Source organism: Silurus meridionalis, chromosome 21, assembly GCF_014805685.1.
Source record: "Silurus meridionalis isolate SWU-2019-XX chromosome 21, ASM1480568v1, whole genome shotgun sequence".
NCBI classification, from domain to species: Eukaryota; Metazoa; Chordata; class Actinopteri; order Siluriformes; family Siluridae; genus Silurus; species Silurus meridionalis.
In genome coordinates this window covers 13,339,273-13,361,526 of record NC_060904.1, presented here as the reverse complement: position 1 = coordinate 13,361,526, position 22,254 = coordinate 13,339,273, and the positions used below count along the sequence as shown (strand labels likewise).

Sequence of the window (22,254 nt, the reverse complement as noted above, 5' to 3'; positions counted from 1 at the left end):
CAAAATAAATCAAAAGAACAATCAAGTTTGAAGTGTGAACACAAACACGCCTGCATTCTGAAAGATCTCCAAGCATGAACTGGGATTTATTTTTTTAGAATTAAAATGTCACTCATTATTAGTTATAATTAACTCAACCTTCCATGAGTGACTCGAAATAGCTATTAGATAAATAATAACCATAAGGAGAACAAACACCGCCTGCTTATATATGTTCAGATATAGAGGCATATCTATTACAGTGGTACCTCGACATACGAGTTTAATTCGTAACCTTGCTCGTATGTCAAATTGCTCGTATTTTAAAGCAAATTTCCTCATTGAAATTAATTGAAATGCCATTAATCCGTTCCAGTCCCCAAAATGCCACCCCAGTGGTTTTTGTTACGTGTTTTTAAATAAGAAAAATTTATTTATAAATGACAAATATTGTATAAAAACATAATAAAAGAGAATGTAAAGATATAATAAGGTTTTATTCAGTGTATTTTCCTTGGAGTTGAGCCGATGGTGTGTGTGTGTGTGTGTGTGTGTGTGTGTGTGTGTGTATGTGCGTGGAGGGGGCGGTATAGGCAATAAGTGGAGGCGGAGGGAAAACTCGTTTTTTTACTATCACTCCTGCACACTACGTATCCCTAAACTTTTAACATTTTTACTTTTTCTTCTTTGCTTATCTTATTTTCGTCACAATCTTCGCTTTCTGGCTTCGATTAGCCTTTTAGCAGCGCCGTCTCGAGCTCGTATCTCAAGTTTTTGCTCGCGTATCAAAGCAAAAAATCGACCGAGTGACCGCTCGTATCTCAAAAAACTCGTATGTTAGGGCACTCGTATGTCGAGGTACCACTGTACTTCTATAATGTATAGATATCTATTATCTATAATGGATTTAAAGTCCCTACAAAATGCAAACATATTTCATTTACACAATATCGCTGTGCAATTTCCGAATTCATGACTGTTTTGGATATATATTCGTATTTACATATACAAAGACTAAATCAGTTTTTGTGTATGAACTCATTCATTTTCCTAGAGATTACCTAACTATTGGTTTCATGTCTCTCGTGTTCACGTTCATTGTTTTGCCTAATTCATGCTGTTCGCTAATCGTCTAACCACGTTTTCTAGTTTGCCTATTAAATTAATAAAGACCGTTAATAAAGATCGTACTTGGCACTTCAACTATTGTGCATTACATGACACTAGGTGTATGGAAATTGGGGTCAGCTCTATAATGGAGATATACTGGGTATTTGAAAATGACACTATTGGTATAAACACATTGGTTTAATGCTGTACTAGAAATCAAAAATATATGAGATTATAGTTTGCTTTATTAGATGATAGCCATAATATTTTTAATCATGTTTGGAAAAAATGTTTTGCTCATTTCAGAAATTGTCATATTCCATTGGCAGATCATTTACTGTAACTATAAATTTGTATAAATTATATATTTATGAATACATTTGTTTATTGTGACCATTTAAGTTGGCAAGTTGACCATGAATGGCAAGAATGGAAGCTATATGCTTAATTAAACCAAAGTTCCAGTCATTAGTGTTATAATTAGCAAAAATAACTGGATCAAGGGCTATTATATAAGCTCTTGAATAAAATAACCAAGATTTGCAATGATTTATATAAAGATAAAGTCTACACATGCCTTGAGTGGTTGTTTAAATGTCAAGTCTTTTTTGCATTTGCTTTGTGCTTGTCCTTATGTATAGATAATATTGTAATTTCAGTGCTAATTCTATAATTCTATAACGTAAGTGTGAATTTACCTCAAGTTCCAGCGGGTTAAGCGAGCCGTTTATGTGACACTGAATCGGTCCGTCAGTGATGATCTCCATGGCATAGAGCAAATGCTCCTCTCGATGACGACTGGGCCATCCCACCTTCATAATTGTGCCACTTATAGCACTCGGACCTTTATTATAAAGCTGAGTGTGTGTGTGTGTTGAGAGACAAACAAGAGTAAAAGAAATAAAATATAGTATTAGTTCATTATTAAGCTCAGTTAATTAAAAAGCGATCATATAAATAATACTTAATTGTATTCATTATTAGACTATTCTTTTGAATCACAATGTTTTTTTTATCGGATCTGACGACTCCAGAGATTCTGCATTAGAAACCAGTTGAAAATCCAACACTGGAGTTTGTTATTAAACCAAATGGCGCTTGGTTAATCCATAATGAGCTTGCATTAACATGAGGCTGGCCACACAGAGCGTCTGGCTAACATTACAGCTAATTACAGCAATTATTAGCTACAGGACTGAATGAACTTGCATGAAGCAAAACCGAGTCAACTCGATTTTTCTTGACAAACAAACAAACAAAGCAATGATCCAGGACATGCCTGTGTATTTTTTCTATGTTGAGTTCCTCAATGTATTCCTACAGTGCAGGATATTATATTGAGCTTGTCTTAATCAAATATTGGTCGATTCTGGTTCACAATGAAGTGGGATGTCGTAATGAAGATTGCATTTGTCGTGAAACCTGAACACCACCGTCTCTGTGTGTTCTCTTTATTGCTGGCTGCTTACAGGCAGTAGAATTACATTGATTCTGGATATCAATAATGCCTTGGCCTCTGTGTATGTGTGTTTTGTTTAAGCAGGTACTACTCATTTAGAAGAATTAGATCAGAACGAAGCTTGCAAATGTGTTTACTGTTGATTTTTTTTTTCTTTCAGTCTAACAAAGCAGCTCTGATGCTCTTCCTCTATTCTGAGAAGCAAATTGTTCCCACATGTGATGCACTTCCTCCTCAACTACTGCTCCAAACTGTGTGTGTATATATATGTATGTATATGTATACTGTACCTCGTAGATATGCTGGATCTGAGGCCCGATATCGTCCTCTCTGACTGGATTCTCTTTAGGCTCCCAGTGAGGAAAAGGAAGAACTACTTGAGCTGGGAGAGAGACACTAAGAACAATGAGAAAGAGATAAAGAGAGAGAGAGAGAGAGAGAGAGAGAGAGAGAGAGAGAGAGAGAGAGAGAGAGAGAGAGAGATAGGCATTATTATTTAAAATATATTTGCACATATTTATTTATTGTATAAATGTTTAACATGTAGTTGTGTTTGTGTTTTAAGGTATAATGATGGTAAATATTAGTAGGTCTGTGATTCATTGATTCATCTTCATTTTCAATTACTGCTTTATGATGCGTAGGTGGAGCCACAATCCATTCCAATCATTTTCACACCATATACATGTTTTGTATATCATACATTGATGTATATTTTCAAATCATGGAATCTATCTATCTATCTATCTATCTATCTATCTATCTATCTATCTATCTATCTATCTATCTATCTATCTATCTATCTATCTATCTATCTATCTATCTATCTATCCATCCATCCATCCATCCATCCATCCATCCATCCATCCATCCATGCATCCATGTTTTTATTTATTTGATTTTTTTTGCACTGCTGATCCACTATGCATTTTTGGACCATCTATAACTTCTTTATCACCGCACTACTGTATATTCTACCCATATGTATCATTCATACTTGTACATAACTGTATCATGTCATTTGAGCATGTTATCTCCTGACATCTATCCACAATCTTTGCACAGAATATTGTATATTACTTTGTATACATACTGTATATTATTACCTACTGCACCTTCTGTACATTATTCACTCTCACCCGTGTACATATGGAACCCATATCCCTATTAACATTGTTATTTATTGTAAATAGGCCATTTATGCACTTCTGCTTAGATGCTAACTGCATTGCATTGGCTCTGTACATGTATCTTGCACAATGACAATAAAGTTGAATCTAATCTAATAATAATAATAATAATGATTATAATTTTTATTATTAATGAAGTGTAAAAAATGTGTGTTCTTACCCTCTGATGTCCACCTGTGCTCGTGCGATGATATTGAGATTTAAATTCACAGAATTACTCTTCGGATTATCTTTATTAGTGCTGAAAGACACAAACACAAATGCATATGCAAACACAAAAAAAGGTTAATATCATGCCTGTATAACAGAGATGATGCAGTTTTTATAATGGAAAGTACTATCTACTGAATGGCTGACTGTGTACAACTGGGTTCACTTCATGTTGAAATAAATCAAACTCTAGCCTTTTCAACTTCTATTCTGTCTTACTGACAACAAGCTCATTCAAGTTGTTCGCTAAGTCATATTTTAATGGAAACTATAATTGTTATTACAATAGTATATCATTATGGATTATTACTTAATGGGGCTGATAGGGAATGTTGGATATGTATGCGTATAGATGCTGAAATTGTACCCAGATAATTAAAAGTTCCTGACTAGTTGTTGAAAACTCGTAATTATCGTAATTCCAACATGATGTGGAAGACAGCAGGTCTCTAAAAGGGAAACATTCCATGATAAGTGTATGGTTGTCCTTTGGGGAGTAATAAGAGTTTTTTGTGTGTGCATGTGTGCATGCTGTTCGAACTATAACAGCGTTTTCAGCGAAGGCAGCATTTCTGCCAAAGTTCTTTGTGTCAACTGTCTCGCCAATCATTCCACCGAGAATTGCAAAAACTCTTGCTAACCACACACTTCCACCCGTCAGCACAAACATTATTATCTTCCGAAAAAGAATGCGCGCACACACATTTGTTAAAGTCTGGAGCTAGTTGTTTACATAAATGTCAATCTTAAAGGAAGTTCCAGAGCTTCAGTAGTGATCTGGCTCACTCTCGGTGGATAAACCAGACCAGCACCACACACACACACACACACACACACACACACACACACACACACACACACACACACACACACACACACACACACTTGTGGCACACACTCTTCCAGTGTCATAACACTGCTGTGAGGAATAAAGCACAGACGCACAAACCATTCTATTACAGGACACCAGAGACTGACAGGGTGTAACAGTGTGCATCTCAAGAGACCGTAGAGAAACACAATGCAGTGCTGATCGAATAACTGGCGAGTAATCTGCTCCGACTGATGAGTAATCTACCCACAGATCCACAAATAACATACACAAACACACACATACACTTGGGATCTTTCAAAGGAAAACAGTTGTTTGTGCCATATGGGCTGCTTTAGGTATTTCAGAAACTGCTTAAGTGAGGATTTCAAGTACATCAGGCTGTAGAGTTCACGCAAAAGGCTAGAGTAACACACTACAACCATAGTGAGTGGAAAAGCATCTCATAAGGCACAAATATCAAATGTTGAGGCAGATGGGCTATAACAGTAAATAAAAGACCACTTCAGGATCCATTCCTGTCAGCTAAAAAAAGGAATCTGGGTCGACAGGCCACACAGCAACAAAGACAAACAGCAAGACCTTCACACTATCATTTGCAGACTGTAAGTTCAAATTCAAACAATACCACAGCCATCATAACTAAAGCTGTTCCTCTATTTCTCTATCCAGAGTCCTACAAGCTCATGCATACAAAAAGTGGCAGTTATTGCTCTCCTGCAAGCATGTCAAAGCGCCACCATGAAAACTTTCAATAAAACAACCAATGAAATTGATTATCTGATAGCAGCGTTTTACCACGTGTCTGTGTTTAACCTCCAGTGTTGAGTACACTCACATTTATACCTGGTCTTTCAATACATTTTACAGAGAGATGAGCAAAAGCATCCTACTGTAAGCAGCTGCATCACTGTCTCAGATTTCAAGATCCTGCAGTGGACAATAAGGACAGATTTGGGGATTTTTCTTCTTATCATGGGCATTTACATCACACATCACATTGGCATCACATTGGCAAAGTCACCCCACATATCCCTCAAACACACCATGCCATCATGCTATCTGGATGGAGACACCGGGACCTCACGACCAGTTTGTGTAACAGTGTTTATTCTGACAATAGAATCGGGAACGTTTATGATTGATTTTATCCAGCTGTCTATCCAAACATCTAGATAAAGATGTGTCTATCCAGATAAGGATGGGTTTCATTTTGGGCCTGGTTCCTCTCGAAGCTTTCTCAAGGATAAACCTATAGGCACTAATCTTATAGACATATTAACATATACATTTACATTTTATAACTCTGTAAAACTGCCTTCTCAGGGAGTTTTTCCTTGCTACGGTCACCACTAACTCTCAGCTAATAGCAATTCTCTAGCAATCACTGGGTATAACGCAGGGTTTCTCATTTACCTTATAAATATTGGTATATTCCTCTGAAATGGCACTATGGAGTATTCACAATGGAGTATAACGGAGTAATCGATATATAATATAATATATATAATTATATCAATACGTAGACCGTTTCCAAACTTTTCTCCACAGTGGGAAATGTAAGCATTGAGTCACAGCTTGTGAATACTGAAGTATCTAAAGGAAAAAGAAGCAGGTGGAAGTTTTATCAGTAAGAAAGAAACATGGTTCAATTAAATGTCTCTCTGTCCCGCATTTGTTTCTTCTCAAATGATAACGGCATTGAGTTTTTTGGACAGTGACACGTACTTAACATAAAACACCTGGCACGCTTGCGCGGCTCGCACGCACACACACACACACATACATACATACATACATGCACGCACACACACACAATGGTAGATTGGCTTTAAAGAATTATAGCAAACCATAAGGGATATTTCCTTTCCTGTCTTCCCTTAGATTAGCAGTGTGCCAGCTTCGAACAACATTCCCTAATAAAACACTTCTGCAATGTGTGTGCACGTGTGTGTGTGTGTGTGTGTGTGTGTGTGTGTGTGTGTGTGTGTGTGTGTGTACCAGAAACTACACAGGATCGAGTGTTATTATAACACATGCTCTCAAATGCCCCCCTAAAGAGTAGACAAGGACAAGCAAAAAAACGAATGTTTGGACATCTGTGAATGTACGTGCGTGCGTGTGTGTGTGTGTGTGTGTGTGTGTGCATGATTTTGTGTCTCAAGTCTTTCCTGTTGCTGGAAGAAATTTTGAGAAACCTGAATATGGTAATGGATTGCAATCCTAATAACTTTTTCTATTTAACAGTAAAACTATTTTATATTAATAACAATTAAAAAAAAAAAGAATAATAATTTATATAAGACATATAACATATAGAACGTAGAATTTTCTTTGGCTAAATGTCACCTGATGTAGCAAAAGATCTCTGAACAAAGGTCTCAAATTGAATTGAAGTTCACATTTAATGCATTAAATATGTAAGAAAAAGTAACTTTTTTCATACAGTTGAATCAAAATAAATCTCAAAATAAATATTCAAGATTTGACTTTCAAACCGTGTACAAGTAAGGCTTTAAAAATGATTCCTGCTTAAACACGAACAAAGAAGACGGAATGTTATAATTGATTTTAGAAAATCACTACAACACAAATGCACACAAAAGAAAGACTAAATCTTACACGATTTACACCATTACTTGTGACAATCTTTGCTTTCCCAAATCCTTAGTCCTTAATCCAAGCAGAATGGTATTATGTGTATGTTAAAAATATCTCTGGATGTACAGAGAAAAAACTATCCATATTTAGAAAAAAATACGTGTGACCTGCTGTTTTTTTTTTTTTTATATATACACATACACACATTTACCCCTACCAGTCACCTACCAGTCAACTGACTCCCATCATTCATTGACATTTTTAAGGCCTCGTTGTTTGTAAAAACATATTTTGTTTTGTCTGGACCCGCCAGATGTCCTGATGATCTCAGCTTGTCCTCAAACATCTAAAATCCAGCCTACACACTCATAGTTTCCTGTGTAAATCATCTGCATCTTGTCAAAAAGACTCCTTTTAGAGTTAAATAAAGCTGTAATTAAAACTGACATGCCAGGACTTGATTATAAAATGGCCAGCCAGCACACACATCACAGTGTGTCCTGACCCTGGACACACGCACCCACAACGGATCTGCACTGTCTGTAGCGCTGAAAGTTAGAGGACACACGTGCTGACACATCTGTGCGCACACACACAGACACACACACCCACACACACACAGCAGATTATTAAAGCTTGTGTAAGGAATGTGTTGCTGATAGAGCTTTTTGACCATGTGTGTGTGTGTGTGTGTGTGTGTGTGTGTGTGTGTGTGTGTGTGTGTGTGTGTGTGTCTGCGTCTTACAATATTTAAGCTATAGACTTGGATTCACAATGCAGGAAGTGAGTAAATGAGCAGAGGGTCAGATTTAGTGAAAGGCAGGGATGGAGAGAGAGTGAAAGTAGGATGGAATGCTGGCTAATGAGCGATAACAAAAAGCAAGGGAATTAAATAAACAATGAAGGATGGGATGACAGGAGCACTGAAGAGATGGATAGAAGTATAAGATAGAAGAAGAAATAGAAGCAGAGGAGGGAAAGAATGACATCTGCAGAGCAAAGGATAATAAAATAGTAAGGACGGAGGAAGATAGAAAGCTCAGTGGATGAAGTAATAGAAGGAGAGGAAGTGAGAAGGATAGAGGGATGGATAAAGGGAAGCACAGGAAGGATGGAAAAAATACAGAGCAGTATAGAGTGACAGAGAACAGAGAATGAAGGGAGAGGTTAAGACTCAGGGGGGTGTTTTAAGAGACAGAAAGAAAGAATTGAAAAAGCAGAAGACAGAGAAAGAAGAGGAGACCCTGTAGGCAGGAAGAGACAGAGTGAAGGAGAAATAACAATGTGATGTACAACAGGAGAGATGGATAGAAAAAGGGCTAGGTGATTAATAGAAAGAACAGAAGGGAGTTTCGAACTCTTAATTCTGTTTGGTCACATTTTTGGCAGCACTTCCTGTTGTGACATTTGTAGTAATGTGTTTGTTCTACTATGCCATAGTTCCTATAGTTAGGACAAAACCTGATAAGAGATTTGAATCTGCTTTTTGAACTTAACATTCCACATCTAGTCCCCATTTGCTGTTTCACTAGATTTTGGAGTGTGTTTGTGGAGATTTGTGCTCATTCAGCTACAAAGATAAAGTCAGATAATGATGTAGGGTGAGGAGGCTTGGGGTGCAGGCAGTGTTCCAGTTTAACATGTTTTATAGAGTTGAGGTCAGAGCTCTATCAAGATCTTTTACTCTAACCCACGTAAAGCATATCTTCATGGAGCTTGCTTTGAGCTCAGGATCATTGCCGTGCTGAAACAGGCTTGGGTCTCCTAGTCCCCTAAATTGCATCCTATACAACTGTGTGCCTTGACCTTTTTTGAGGAAGAACCACATACGGCTAGAAAAGTCAGGCGTCCCAATACTTATGGCCATATAGTGCATTAGCAAAAGGGTGATTTATTTCCCCCCTTTTTTTTATCATGAGATCAGGTTCAGGCTGAGAATAGATTACAGAATAAGGGATGGGAAGAGTTAAGAAAGAGAGGAGAAGGGCTCTTTATCTTACCTTTGTATCTGCAGCTGAAAGCCGATGTGGGCTTCAGCGTCTTCTAACCTCTGGATTGAGAATCGCAAACCGATAGAGACCTAGAGATATCGAGTGAGAGATGAAAGATGAAGAGAAGATGAAAGAAGAAAAATGAGAAGAAACGTGATCAATTAAAGTGGTATTTCTCCACTGTCATGATGTCATGCTAGTTTCACAAAGCAACAAACACGGTACACACACTCACTCTTACACACACACACACATTCATACACCGTTTCTCTCTCTGTCTTTAACTGTGCCCATATGTTGCACTTCATTAGCTGGACTATGATAACAGCTAATGAAGACCAGGACTGTAGCTACAGGCTCTACGCTAATTACGAAAGCCTGTAAACAGACCCCTCCTAAGGCCCCCCTCCCCCATCAACCCCCCCCCCAACCCCACGAAGGAAACCCTGAACACTACAAAGCCAGCTTGTAACCGAAGGGTGAAAGAAACAAGTGCTGTAAAACTCTAAAGCTGGAACCTGTTTTTTTGTGGTTACTGCCTTGGAAAAGTCTTCGAGAGGGTTAAACCTCTGCAACTGTGACACCACATTTCAACTCGCGTATTTCATCAAAGCTTCTGGGTTTTTATGAGGATCGGATTGGATATTTTTGCAGCTGCCAATTACTCTAATGAGACAGTCACTTTTCAACAGAATGGTTGTTGGCAGAACGAAAAACGTATTAGGACGTGTTAAAAAAGGAAAATTAAATGTTGAAAAAAGCCAATTTGGTGCAGCACAGGCAGGAATATGAATATGTTTCCAATGTTCAAAAGTGCAGCAATAAAAAAAATGTGTGGACACCTGACTTGTACTAGATTTGTATGTGCTTTTTGAACATCACATTCCACAATTTAATCTGCATTTGCTGTAATAATAACCTTCATTCTTCTGGGAAGATGTTTCACTAGATTTTGGAGTGCTTGTGGAGATTTGTGCTCATTCAGCGCCAAGGGTGAGGTGAGGAGGCCTGGGGGTGTAGTCAGTGTTCCAATTTATACCAAAGGTGTTTCAGTAGGGTTGAGGTTAGGTAAAGCCATATGGTAAAGCCATATGTTCATGGAAACGTCTACTGGCAACTTCATGACTTAACAGCTCAGCATTATAGAAAAGCAATTGACACTTGAGACTCGTTCCATAAATGTTAAACAAACATGATCTTACACAGATTTTTACCAGATCAACATTTATTACCAGATCACATAGATTATATGCCACATTCACCATACAAGTTTCTATAGTTGTTACTATAGAATCAGATTGGCAGTAATGCTCTTAAACAAACTTATCAGCATCTACTCCACATAGGTTTCCTCCAGGTACTCCAGTTTTATCCCAACTTTAAAACATCACTGTCAAGACAAAACTGTCTAATGTGAATGAATACATGATTGTGTGTTGGCGTGGAAAATCAGGATATATTCCTGAACTGATCCCAGATCTCCTGTATTTACGAGGTTAGTCCAGGACACCACACAGCCCCTTTTTCGTGACTGAGGGACAGGGTTGGGTTAGATCGAGCTGTAGACACTTCCTTGCAAATAGATCCGTAAAGAATTAAAGGAAATCACCATTGTAGCTCAGCTGGGTGTCATTAACACGCACAATTTGCCAATTGTTTTCAGCCTGGAAGCATCCGAATTATAGGAACCACTACATTACCACCCTAGTGAGAGATGAGCTTTTAAAATGTGGAAGATATTAAAACAAAGGGTACGTGTCAGCAATGTTTGCTTATAGGCAGACTGGAAGACAACAATGAGGAGATTATTTGGGTGAGTCTGTTAATAATCTACACCCAGAGAAATGGTTGTTAAATTACTGGCAGTCATACAAATGGTCATTATTTCAAGCAAATCTTTGAGACATGAAGTGTCTCTCCTGTATATAACAACACTCTAGTAACCATTGGAGAAGCAATCTTTATCCTATGACTTCAGAATTTTCAGAAGAAAAGAGAGAGGTGCGATAAACATTTTCAAATAACTAGTGCGTTTATTAATTCCACTTAAGTTTGGAACAATGGCAAACATTTTTGCAGATCCTATACAAAGTCAGACTCTTGACGTGCTCCATATACAAATATAAACTCTTCAATATTTTAGATGACATGTTAAAGCGCGAGTGAATGATTTTGGAACAGAGAAAGGGTGAGATATAGAGCACATGTCATCCTCATAGTTGCTGTTCGGAGTGTTCACTATGAGCAGAGAGTAGACAGAATCCATATGTCCGCAGACAGTGAAACAAGGATAACACTGTGCCGTTTGAACCCCGTGTCCTCTTGACGGAATCCAGAAAAAGACAAATGCAACAGTGAGGACACTCTCGGCTTTTGTCTTTAGTTAGAGATGGAAGAGGAAGTACAATTTTCGTTTGGGTGTTTGTGCATATTTTCTAATAATTATATGTGTGTATATATATATACATACACACAGAGTAGTCCCCCTGAACTCGCAGAGGTTATGTTCTAAGACCCCCCGAAAATCTGCGATTTTTCAGACGCACCCCTGCAGTCCCTATGGTACCTATGGAATTCATCTAAACATTATGTCCCTTTAATACAATAATGTGTTTTAAAAATGTATTTGTATTTTTCCTAATGTTATTCCTAATGTTCCCGAACATATATATATATATATATATATATATATATATATATATATATATATATATATATATATATATATATATATATATATATATATATATATATATATATATATATATATATATATATATATATATATATATATATATATATATATATATATATATATATATATATATATATATATATATATATATATATATATATATATATACGTATATATATATATATATATATATATATATATATATATATATATATATATATATATATATATATATATATTCATATATATTTATATACTTGACAATATAAATGTTTTTATTCCACTATATTACACTTGGTACACTTGGTATATTACACAGCTTAAATGGAAGGCCAGAGATCTATGTACTTTCTATGTGTTCGAAAAATATACAGTCTACCAACTAATTAATACTTGTCAATATTTACTAATAGCGGATCATCAATAAGATTATAGGACAGGAAGGAGTGTAAAATGATGACAGGATCTATATATATATATATATATATATATATATATATATATATATATATATATATATATATATATATATATATATATAAACATATAAATATATCATAAAAGCATAAAAGCATTTTTTACCCACTCTTTTAATAACTTGCTGTGCACTGCTATGGACCAGCTACCAAACAGGGAAAGTGAAGGCCTCATCACCTCAGAGACCAGTCAGTCCAGCTTTTCATGCTGCACCACAGGATGGCATAACAAGCTATCGTCCACCTTCAGTATACAAAATTGGCTAGAGTTTCTGTTAATGATATTTTGAAATATAAGACTGTGTAGGTATGTCTAATATTTTGCTATATCCATTAATATTTTTAATTCTAGCAATTCAATTTATTAAATTTATTAATTTATTTACACAATATATGATGACATTTCAAAGGAATATCTACAAAAAAATTCATTTTCTATATATCTATTTTTAAATTTCTGAACGTGATGACTGATTTACAATACATTCCAGTTTTTCAGTGGAAAAAGATTTGTCTTTACATTACTAGACAAGACAGTCGGAAGCCAATTACGCATATAAATAGTTTGCAGTTTCAAATGCAGTAAAGGTCCTTATACCATGTATACATCTGTTTGGGTATTACTTAGATTTTCCATTTTGAGAACATTTATAGTAAGACTATGGCTTGGAGCTTAAGCAGAAATGCTAGTACAGTGTGTGTGTGGAATTAAGACAAATTAAAAAGTCCATAATAAAGAACATTTAGAGGCACTCTGAACCATTCCTGGAGCAGCAGATTAGTATGTACTGTATATAAATAGGTAGATAAAACAGCTGAATGACTAAGAGAAATCCAATGAAATTGGAAACTTTTGAAACCTTTGAAACTGAAGCTTTTAAAACTTCCAAATTAAACCTCCAAAAGGATTATATTTCATAACATTAATTCATTTCACCAAGCCATCTGCGATTGGTAACTTTAGTGCCTGGAGAGACCACCTCGAAAAAAGTGTGTACAAGAAGTGGCCCTTTCTTTTTATTTTCTTCTTCTTGTTGGTCAGATCACATCCCCATGTGCTTCCCATGTGGTTGCCCATGACATCCTGGTGGGTGATGGGAACACAAATGTGTGTGAGCAGGGCAGGGGATATGTCACAGTGCTTAACTGGTGCCATGTTAATTTGGCCCATGTGAGTTCAACCCTGCAGGCTCCAATAGAGAACTCAGAGTCTCTCAGAACAGCATACACCAATCTGGAACATGTTAAAATGTCAAGCTCGACCATCCAACACGCATACACATGTATACACACGTCGATCCATCCTTCCCGCTTACTCTCTCTCTTAAATCATTCCATTTATTATTTATTCTATTCTTCCTATTAATCCATTGCTTCAGCAAAAACACTCCCTCTATTCATCCTCTGTGTTCCTCACTCAGTAAACCACCTCGGTCATACTGTCGTTCTTCCTCTCCTATTCCTACCGCAAGGCAATTCTTCTCTAAATGTCCTCATTCTCATGATCAAACAAGCATTCATTTCAAAACAAGGCTCTCTCATTATTCTCAATCATCCATCCCTGTGAAACCACAGCAAAACAAGTCTTCCCCTGACTTTCCTTGTGCTTCCTCTTTTTTTTGTTTTAACAAATCATCTACATACAGCATACCATCCGTTTCATCCGACTTGTTTCTCTGTTCGATCTTCTTCTCACCTCGGTATCTCTCTCAAAAGAAAATCAGCCTGAGGAACTTTTCTAACACCTCGCATTAGGAGTGCATTTTGGATAGAAAATTAAGACCTCTACCCCCTATTTTGCTCGCTCTCCAATCTAATTGCCCCACTTCCCTCCCCTCCCCTCGCGCTCAGTCGCCAAAGTGGGCTTTGAAGACAAGTGGCTCCATCTCATTCCAGGCTAACAGGCAGAAACACCAATCAATCATGCAGTCATAAGAGTTCGAGACCCCTCCTTCTCGACAGACTCTCGACCTAAAAACATTAAATGCTAAATCAGCAATGTGGGGGCATGTTTTGCACTAGAAAGTGAGCAATAAGGCACAATCGTGGCTCTCGGGCACAAAGATCCCGTGTATTAAGTAGGCTGAGAAGCAGTAATAAAGTTCTAAACCGCACTCTCCGTATCCTGCAGAGAAAAGCGTTTACCAGCTTATGTGTCAAATTAGATCGAAATTACCGTTCAATTTGCCTGGCTTTAACCGGCAGGGCCATCATAACAAAGCAAAAAGGAAAGAATAACCAACACCAAGGCATCTTTAAAATCTTTTCCAGTTTCAGTCTCGGAAAACATGGGCTTTAGGATCTTTAAAAAAATTCAAAAATAATCGTCAACTTCCGAGCAACTGTATCTTCTTTCTCATCTAAAGTCTAACGCAAGTAAAAGTTAATGGGAGCTAAACAAGGAGGAATCCTGAAGGAAAAGGCTTCAAGTCATTAAAGTCGAGTGCAATGTACCCTGAGGGCTCAAGGGAAATAGGAAACTGATGGGTAAGGGACAAAGGGAGGAATGAAGGGAATGAAAAAGTAGAGGCTGCAGCTGCACAGATCTTATAGAATGTCCTCAGATTGTCACCCGAGCGTTTAGTAGGGACGAAAGGCTTTAATCCCCGGATGAGTTATTGAAAGTTAAGTATTTTATTGTGTTTTTTGATCCCATGCAACGAAGGATCATATCTTTATATTCCTGAAAGACTGACTTTTTTTGGCTAAAGGTTTAACTGCTGTAAAAATGTATCACAAAGATTGATGACCACATTCAAAATTGAGCTTCTAATCCAATTTTTTGGCCATCATAAAACTGTGCATTTTGTTTGTTGGTAGTATGCACTAATGTGCAACCAACTGTAAATGAGTGGAATATAAAAATAAAAGTGAATCCAACACATTATTATTTCTCAGTGTCATTTCCATGTCCATTTGACAATCTGAGTGCATGGTATGAGTACTGTTCTGACTTCCTGTTTCGGTGGAAATTACACCAAAAGATAAACAATGCAACAAACAAAGTTTCAAGGAACTTCCCAGAGATTTCTAGAAGCCAGTTTAACAATGCAATTCAAATGCAGTCAGTTTTTATAAAGATGTATAAAATCTAGTGCGCTTTTGTTCAAATTCTTGGATAGCAAAAATGGACACATCTTATCTATACAGTTTGTAATCAGATACTGCCATCCAAAACCACTTACACACTCTGTACATCGTTTTAAACAGTTGGTTAACTCAACTAATACAACACAATAATTCAATAAAATTTGTGAACAGAACCGATCTCAATCTGAATTTTTTACTTAGACCTATGTTTAGATTTTCAGCCAAATTTGAATCAAATCTTTAAATGTTATTTTCTCTATTTGGTGAAAACCAGACTTGCTAAAATTAAAGCTAAAAAATACTTTTAGATAAAAACTTCAAAACATCATTAAAACCTAACTACAGCATGTTCCCTTATTTCCTTGCCTTTATTTTTAATCATGGCATACAAACATGGCCACTGTGGTCTCCAGGTCCAATCATTACTCCATCACATTCACACACATGCTCAGATACGATAGCATTTAAGAAAATATTGTCTATTATTATTTGCTTTGGGTTTATATTTCTTCAGTTTATGTTTTCAGTTTTGTTTAGTTTTGCTAAAGTCGTCTGACCTTCGTCTCTGCTGCCTGACATATTTCTAGAAATATTTATAAGGTCACAATAAAAGAACCAACCTTTACCAACAGATGGCAGCACAAGGCTGCACACACAGTCACAGGGAGCACCGACCTCCATTAGTCAGTGTGCCAAAAGACATTCTGACCACATGCGTTACCACGTCTGTGATCTCTGCAAAAAACTGGGTGCTCCACAATGACAATGTGACTGAGCTCTCCTCACATGCGAGTTTCTTGCCAGAAACTACACAATCCACTTTCGCACCCACCCTACTCGCCAGATTTAGCTCTTGCGGACTACGCCCTTTTCCCAAAATGAAGAACCAGCTCAAAGTTTGCGGCGCAAAGGTGATCCTGCGAGAAGGTTCTTGACATGCTTCGAAAAAAAGACTTCCAGGACATATTCTATAAGTTGCAGGAAAGCTGGGAGCACTGTATTGCTGTGCAAAGAGACTATTTTGAAGGTGATAGCATGATATTGTAGATGAATAAAGTGCTTTCTTGTAAACAGAGCTGGTCTTTTTGATACCACCATGTATTATCGTAAAACATTTACTGACGTGAAAGCAAAATGGCGCCATCTTCAAACAAAGAAACCATGCTAAAAGACTTGCAAATCCGATAGGTCCAAGCAGCCAGCAGTGGTGTTAACAACCACACAGACAGTCATCTCTGCCTCGCTTCCACAGCATGTGTGTTTTATGTTGAAGTAATACACATGCTGCTCCATTCATTTTAGGAGATGAGAAGATTCAGTGTTATGAACACATCTGGATAACAGTTGCATTCCAAAGGCTGCACTGGACCACAGCCATAACCGCCATATGCAATGAGAGTGTCGCATCCATTCGATTCATTGACATTTTTATAGCGCTTTTATAAATAAAGAATGGAACATAGCAAAGATCTTGTTTGAACTGAATCGAAGAATCCAAGTATAAAGTGTTCAGCACAGTGGCAGACAGCTGTGCTAGTATACCAGTAGCAGGTCATGACAATAGGCAGGATGTCATTTATAATGGCATTGCTTTTAAAGATTTACAATTATTTCCTGTCATTTTTTTGTAGTAACATTAGGTTGGGATTTGACCTTATCTTGTTTTTCTTTTAGCATCTCTCTTCAGGCAGCAAGTCAGCAATCAGTTCTCTAAGATGATGTGTCGGAAATTAGAAACTTATCACAGGTTCAATACAGGACACCTGGTGAAGCTGAGACACGGCCATGGGCACCATGGGCTCACCTGTCTGGTCTGGTTCAATGAATGAGCTACTGTAACATCAAAGAGCTAAAGAAGTTTATGATGGAAAGGTTTCAAAGCGCACAGCATTACAGCACGCTGCCTATGGAGCGTGTACATGTGAGCATCAGATGTGGTTTACTTGAGAAATAGAAGAAGGGGTGATCACATTGCGCTGATCACATTGTTTTTTTTTACATCTTTTACATCATGTAGACAGACAGGTGAATGTGTAATGTCTACAAGGAGAAGAGATGGCACCAGGATGCACTATGAGCAGAAAAGCAAAGTTTTCTGCTGGGAAACCTTGGTCCTGGCATACATGCAGTGTTACTGTTACAATTGTTACAGACTAAGAACACTCCTTTAGCCTTTGCATATACTATCAAACAAAGTCCTTGTCGTCTCAAAATGTATTTAAAGACTAGCCCAATATGGTGATCCTGTCATCACCGGTCTTGCCCAATGCTGCTTCTCTACTAGCATGATTTGATTCCCTCTCCAATGAACTTTTATTATCTCTTGTTCCAGCTGCCATTTTTACTACAAGGCACAACAATAATACGGAAGTGGAGCAGTGAATTAGCTGCCCCGAAATATGCACCACGTCGAAAGACAAGCAAAGGAACATCAATTTTTATCTGTTGAACAATCGAGCCACCATTGTACTCTACCCAATGTAAACTATGTAGAATGTAAAAAAAAAAAAAACAGCTGTTCCTGCATTCAGACCCTAATATATTTTTTTAAAAACTCTTTTGCTATATAGAAAGTTCACCCAAATACTGATATATCTGAACATAAAATGGTTTCAAGCCAAATGTCCATTGGGTGCTTTCCAGTGACTGTGATGATAATTCGTTTGACGTAAAACATACACACTGACATAGTAAAGTATGTGTCTGGTCTGGACCTCAAGCGTTTCATATGGTTTTTGCATGTATAATATATACATGGCTTTATTTGGGAAACACTGTACTTGTTTATTTAAATTTACATGTAAAGACTTCAGCTTCCTTTTGAATTATGTGTATGTTTTTATATGAGAATAGAATTTGCTGTTCTTTAATATGTAATTTCATAGTTCACTGTAACAATGTTGCCCATGCTAGAAATAAGATGACGTTCGTATCACTAGATATTAACGGTACATATTTGCAAATAACCTCTTTGTACTAAGAGCTATTAATATATTAATACATCAACATGACTACATACGATACTACACACATATCCTGTGTTAAGTACTAAAAAACAAATACCCTAAACACTGTTTTTCTCATCTAACTTTGGGAAGAGTTCAGTAATGGCACTTGGACAGTTTCCTGGCTTCCTTTGTCAATGATGCGCACTTTATTTTTGTAGAGGGAGAAATAAAAAAAGACCCTAAATCCTGTTTTAGAGTTTCAAACCCATGTTGTTAAATGTTTCTTATAAGAGTGACAATTATTTATTTATTCTCCCTCTTTTTTTATTCATCTTCTCTCCTTATACACCCATCTCTCAAACATTTTAACCCAGTCAGCATGGCTACAATGTCTGTTTCCTGATTGATTTTAATAATTCAAAGAAATGACTTGGGCAGAGTAAAGTATCGTGTATAGCACTACACTCTCTCTCAAGCCTACACACTTAACCCTTAAAAGCAAATTAATTTTCCATTAGGGACGTGCCCAAAGCAGAGTGCCTTATTCAGAAAGGCACTTATAATGAAAAAATAATAATATAATTAAAATAATAAATTTTACTGAACTATAGAAAAAAATATTCGGCAATCGTAGTCATTCCTTGTGTTTGCTAGATAAAAGGGGATGGCGTGATATTATAAATAAACCCATAATATCAATACGCCATAATGAGTGTGTGATGCGGATGATTGTAAAACCTATGAATAAAAAGAGCTCAACAGCACGACTGTAAATCTGTGTTTCTGTTTCTGTGTTTCCAAGAAATCAGAGTTTGCCAGGAGTAATGTCAACTAAGATACAGAATTTTAAAAATTTTCTTTATTTACCTATTTAAATGTTTTAAACTTTGTACGATATGATATGTGTTTCATATATTTATCACATTTTTTTAACAAAAATTAGGATATACAGAAAAATACAGAAACTGGCTCCACTGCACACTGAAACCTTATTAGGGAACTGGTAGCTTAGTGGTTAAGCTGTTGGTCTTTTGATTGGAAGATCATGAGTTCAGATCCCAACACTACCAAACTTTCAATCCTGGGTGCTAGAGCAAGACTCTTAATCCTCAACTGCTCAGTTGTATAAATGAGATCATTGTAAGTTGTCCTGCATGAAGGAGCCTGTCTTAAATGTAAATGCACATTCCTATTTTCCATCTCTATCTCCCCTATTTTCTGTCAGATAGAGTGTTGTTCAACCACTTCCTATTGAACAATTTACCAGTATCATAGAAAATAATGGTGTAAATATATGTACAACTGAGTGAGACTGTCTGCCAAAAATCAAACATGTGATAAAGAAGTTGAACCAGAGCCACAGAAATATCTATCAAAAAAAATATTAATCTTAAGAGTTTTCTTACATTTGCTCCAGCCACCATCGGGTTTCCTAATTCACACACAACCAACTGGCTGTCGTTTTCCATCCTGTGCTCACAATTCAGAATCTGAAGGTCCTGAAACAAGATGAGAAAAAGAAAAATTACTCAATTATGTCTTATTAAGGTCGTAATTATACTGGAATTTTACATGACTATGTGTTTTCTGTGCTGGATTGAATAAAAAACAAGAAATACTCTGTGATAGATAGATTTTGAATGGCTTAGTAAATAATTAATAGAAGCTATTTTCCTAGATAACTAATGTTTTATTATTACAGACCACAACTGCCAACTGACACTGTTATACTTTTTATACATATTTGCACATCTGTTAACACACTGGGACAGAGCAATTCTTAATTTTGAAAACTATTAATACCATTGCACTCTATTCCATCTCACACTAAGTATCTTTGTGTACACCTCTGTCTTCCATATGATTTTTTAAAATAAAAAAGACATCATCAAGTCATATGTGCAAATATATATATATAATTCATTTAATGTATACTATGATATAAATATATAATATATATCTACACACATACACTTCTGCATACATGTGTAAATAATTGTAACTATCTTTTGCCTCATTATTACATTTTTCTCCTTTTTCTCTCTTTACCGTTTAATATTGTTTAATGTTTAATATTTAATATTTGCTGTAGTTTGCTTGTAGCCTCAACAACCATAGTTTCTATAAAGACATCATTTGGTAATATAACACGCAAGGGCATGAGTGTATGTCTTATAGGCAGGGGCTTTGTTTCCCACAAGCCACTGCACTGTCACATTTCATGTCGCTTGACTTTCCACACCTGATTCCCATTCACCCCTAATTAGCACTTGTATTTATGTCTCACCTTTCACAGCATTTCCCATAAAGACAAATGTCTTATGCCTTGTTCTGTCGATTTTGCTTAAGCTCCTGTTTGTTATTACTAGTTCATATTTCGGTTTGTTTTGTGGTTACACTTTTGTTAATAACTTCTCTGCATTTGCTCCGACCTCATTATATGATGAAAAAAAGACCTAAATATGGATGTAGTGCAAAGTTATGTGACATGACAGGTAACAGTGAAGCAGCTTGTGGGAAACATGGTCCCTGTTAATAATCCTGACTATGTGATGATGGCTGAATGTTATGGACAAACATGCAATGCAACCAAGTCTGTCTTTTTCCATTTGCATGCCCAAGCTCTTTCGTCAATTGCTAATAAAAATACCGGTTGCTTTAAATTCCAGGAAATAAAACTGGAGTGACTCTCAGCAATATTTCAACCATCACACACAACCTGTAATTTTCCTGCAAATTTCTTTTTCCTTTGCTTTTTGGAAATTAAGATTTACGCCATTTGGCCGATGCTTTTATCCAGAATGACTTACAATGATCTCATTTATACACTGAGAAATTAATGGTTAAGGGCATTGTTGATGGGCACAGAAGTAGCAGCATGGTGGTGCTGGGATTTAAACTCATGACCCTTTGATTAGAAGTCCATCATAACCACTAAGCTACCAGACCCCTTTGAAAGCAGTCTAAAATGACAGCTCTTCCTTCGTTTGTTTCTGTTACTTGTTAATACAGTTTAGCAGATCCTGCATTGAAATACTTTATGCTGAAATATGATAACTGCAGGCAGTTTTGTAATACTTTTTTGATTTTGATTTAAAGATTTCAATTTCTCTGTTTGGTTAGGTATAATACTTTGGTGAAAAACTCTGAACCTGCTTGATCCATCCCTAAGTTCTCATCGTTTGGAAACTGCTGCTGAGGATGGCTCTACTTGGAACACCTGTTTTGCTACACTGGGTTAGGATTACAATAGCTACATCGTAAATTTCAAAGTATAGAATGGACATTTTGTGCAACCCAGATAAAGATAGGTTGCCTTTCCTCTCAAAGTTTCTTCCTCAAATCATCTCAGGGAATTTTTCCTCAGCACTGTTGCATCTGGCTCAATAATTAGGAAAAATTAATAGGAACAAATATATGCATTTCAATTTTATAATATCAACCCATTTACAGTACTTATGTAAAGCTCTGTGGATTTTTGACAATGTTTGCTACAAAAAAAAAGAAAGAACTGAATTGATTACCAAAAATGCTGACTAATTTTCCTTTCCTGAGTAGCTTTGATCAAGAGTGGGAAATTATTATGCATTATAAATTATAAAGATATTTTTTCTAATTACCCACACAGTACATATGCTGTATGATGTAGGGATGTAGGGATGGTTAAATACTC

The 22,254-nt window shown here is 36.6% G+C and overlaps 1 protein-coding gene across 1 annotated transcript in view; it reads right to left on the bottom strand.

Annotated features, from left to right (window-relative positions):
- The window catches only part of itga8 (integrin, alpha 8), an 89,356-nt gene that overhangs the window by 8,852 nt on the left and 58,250 nt on the right, over positions 1–22,254 (bottom strand). The window contains exons 21-25 of the mRNA XM_046833552.1: positions 19,988–20,080; positions 9,382–9,461; positions 3,899–3,979; positions 2,839–2,944; positions 1,788–1,946 (exon numbers count right to left, since the gene is read on the bottom strand). Of these exons, the coding sequence (XP_046689508.1) occupies positions 1,788–1,946; positions 2,839–2,944; positions 3,899–3,979; positions 9,382–9,461; positions 19,988–20,080 (519 nt within the window). The remainder of the gene's footprint in view (positions 1–1,787; positions 1,947–2,838; positions 2,945–3,898; positions 3,980–9,381; positions 9,462–19,987; positions 20,081–22,254) is intronic.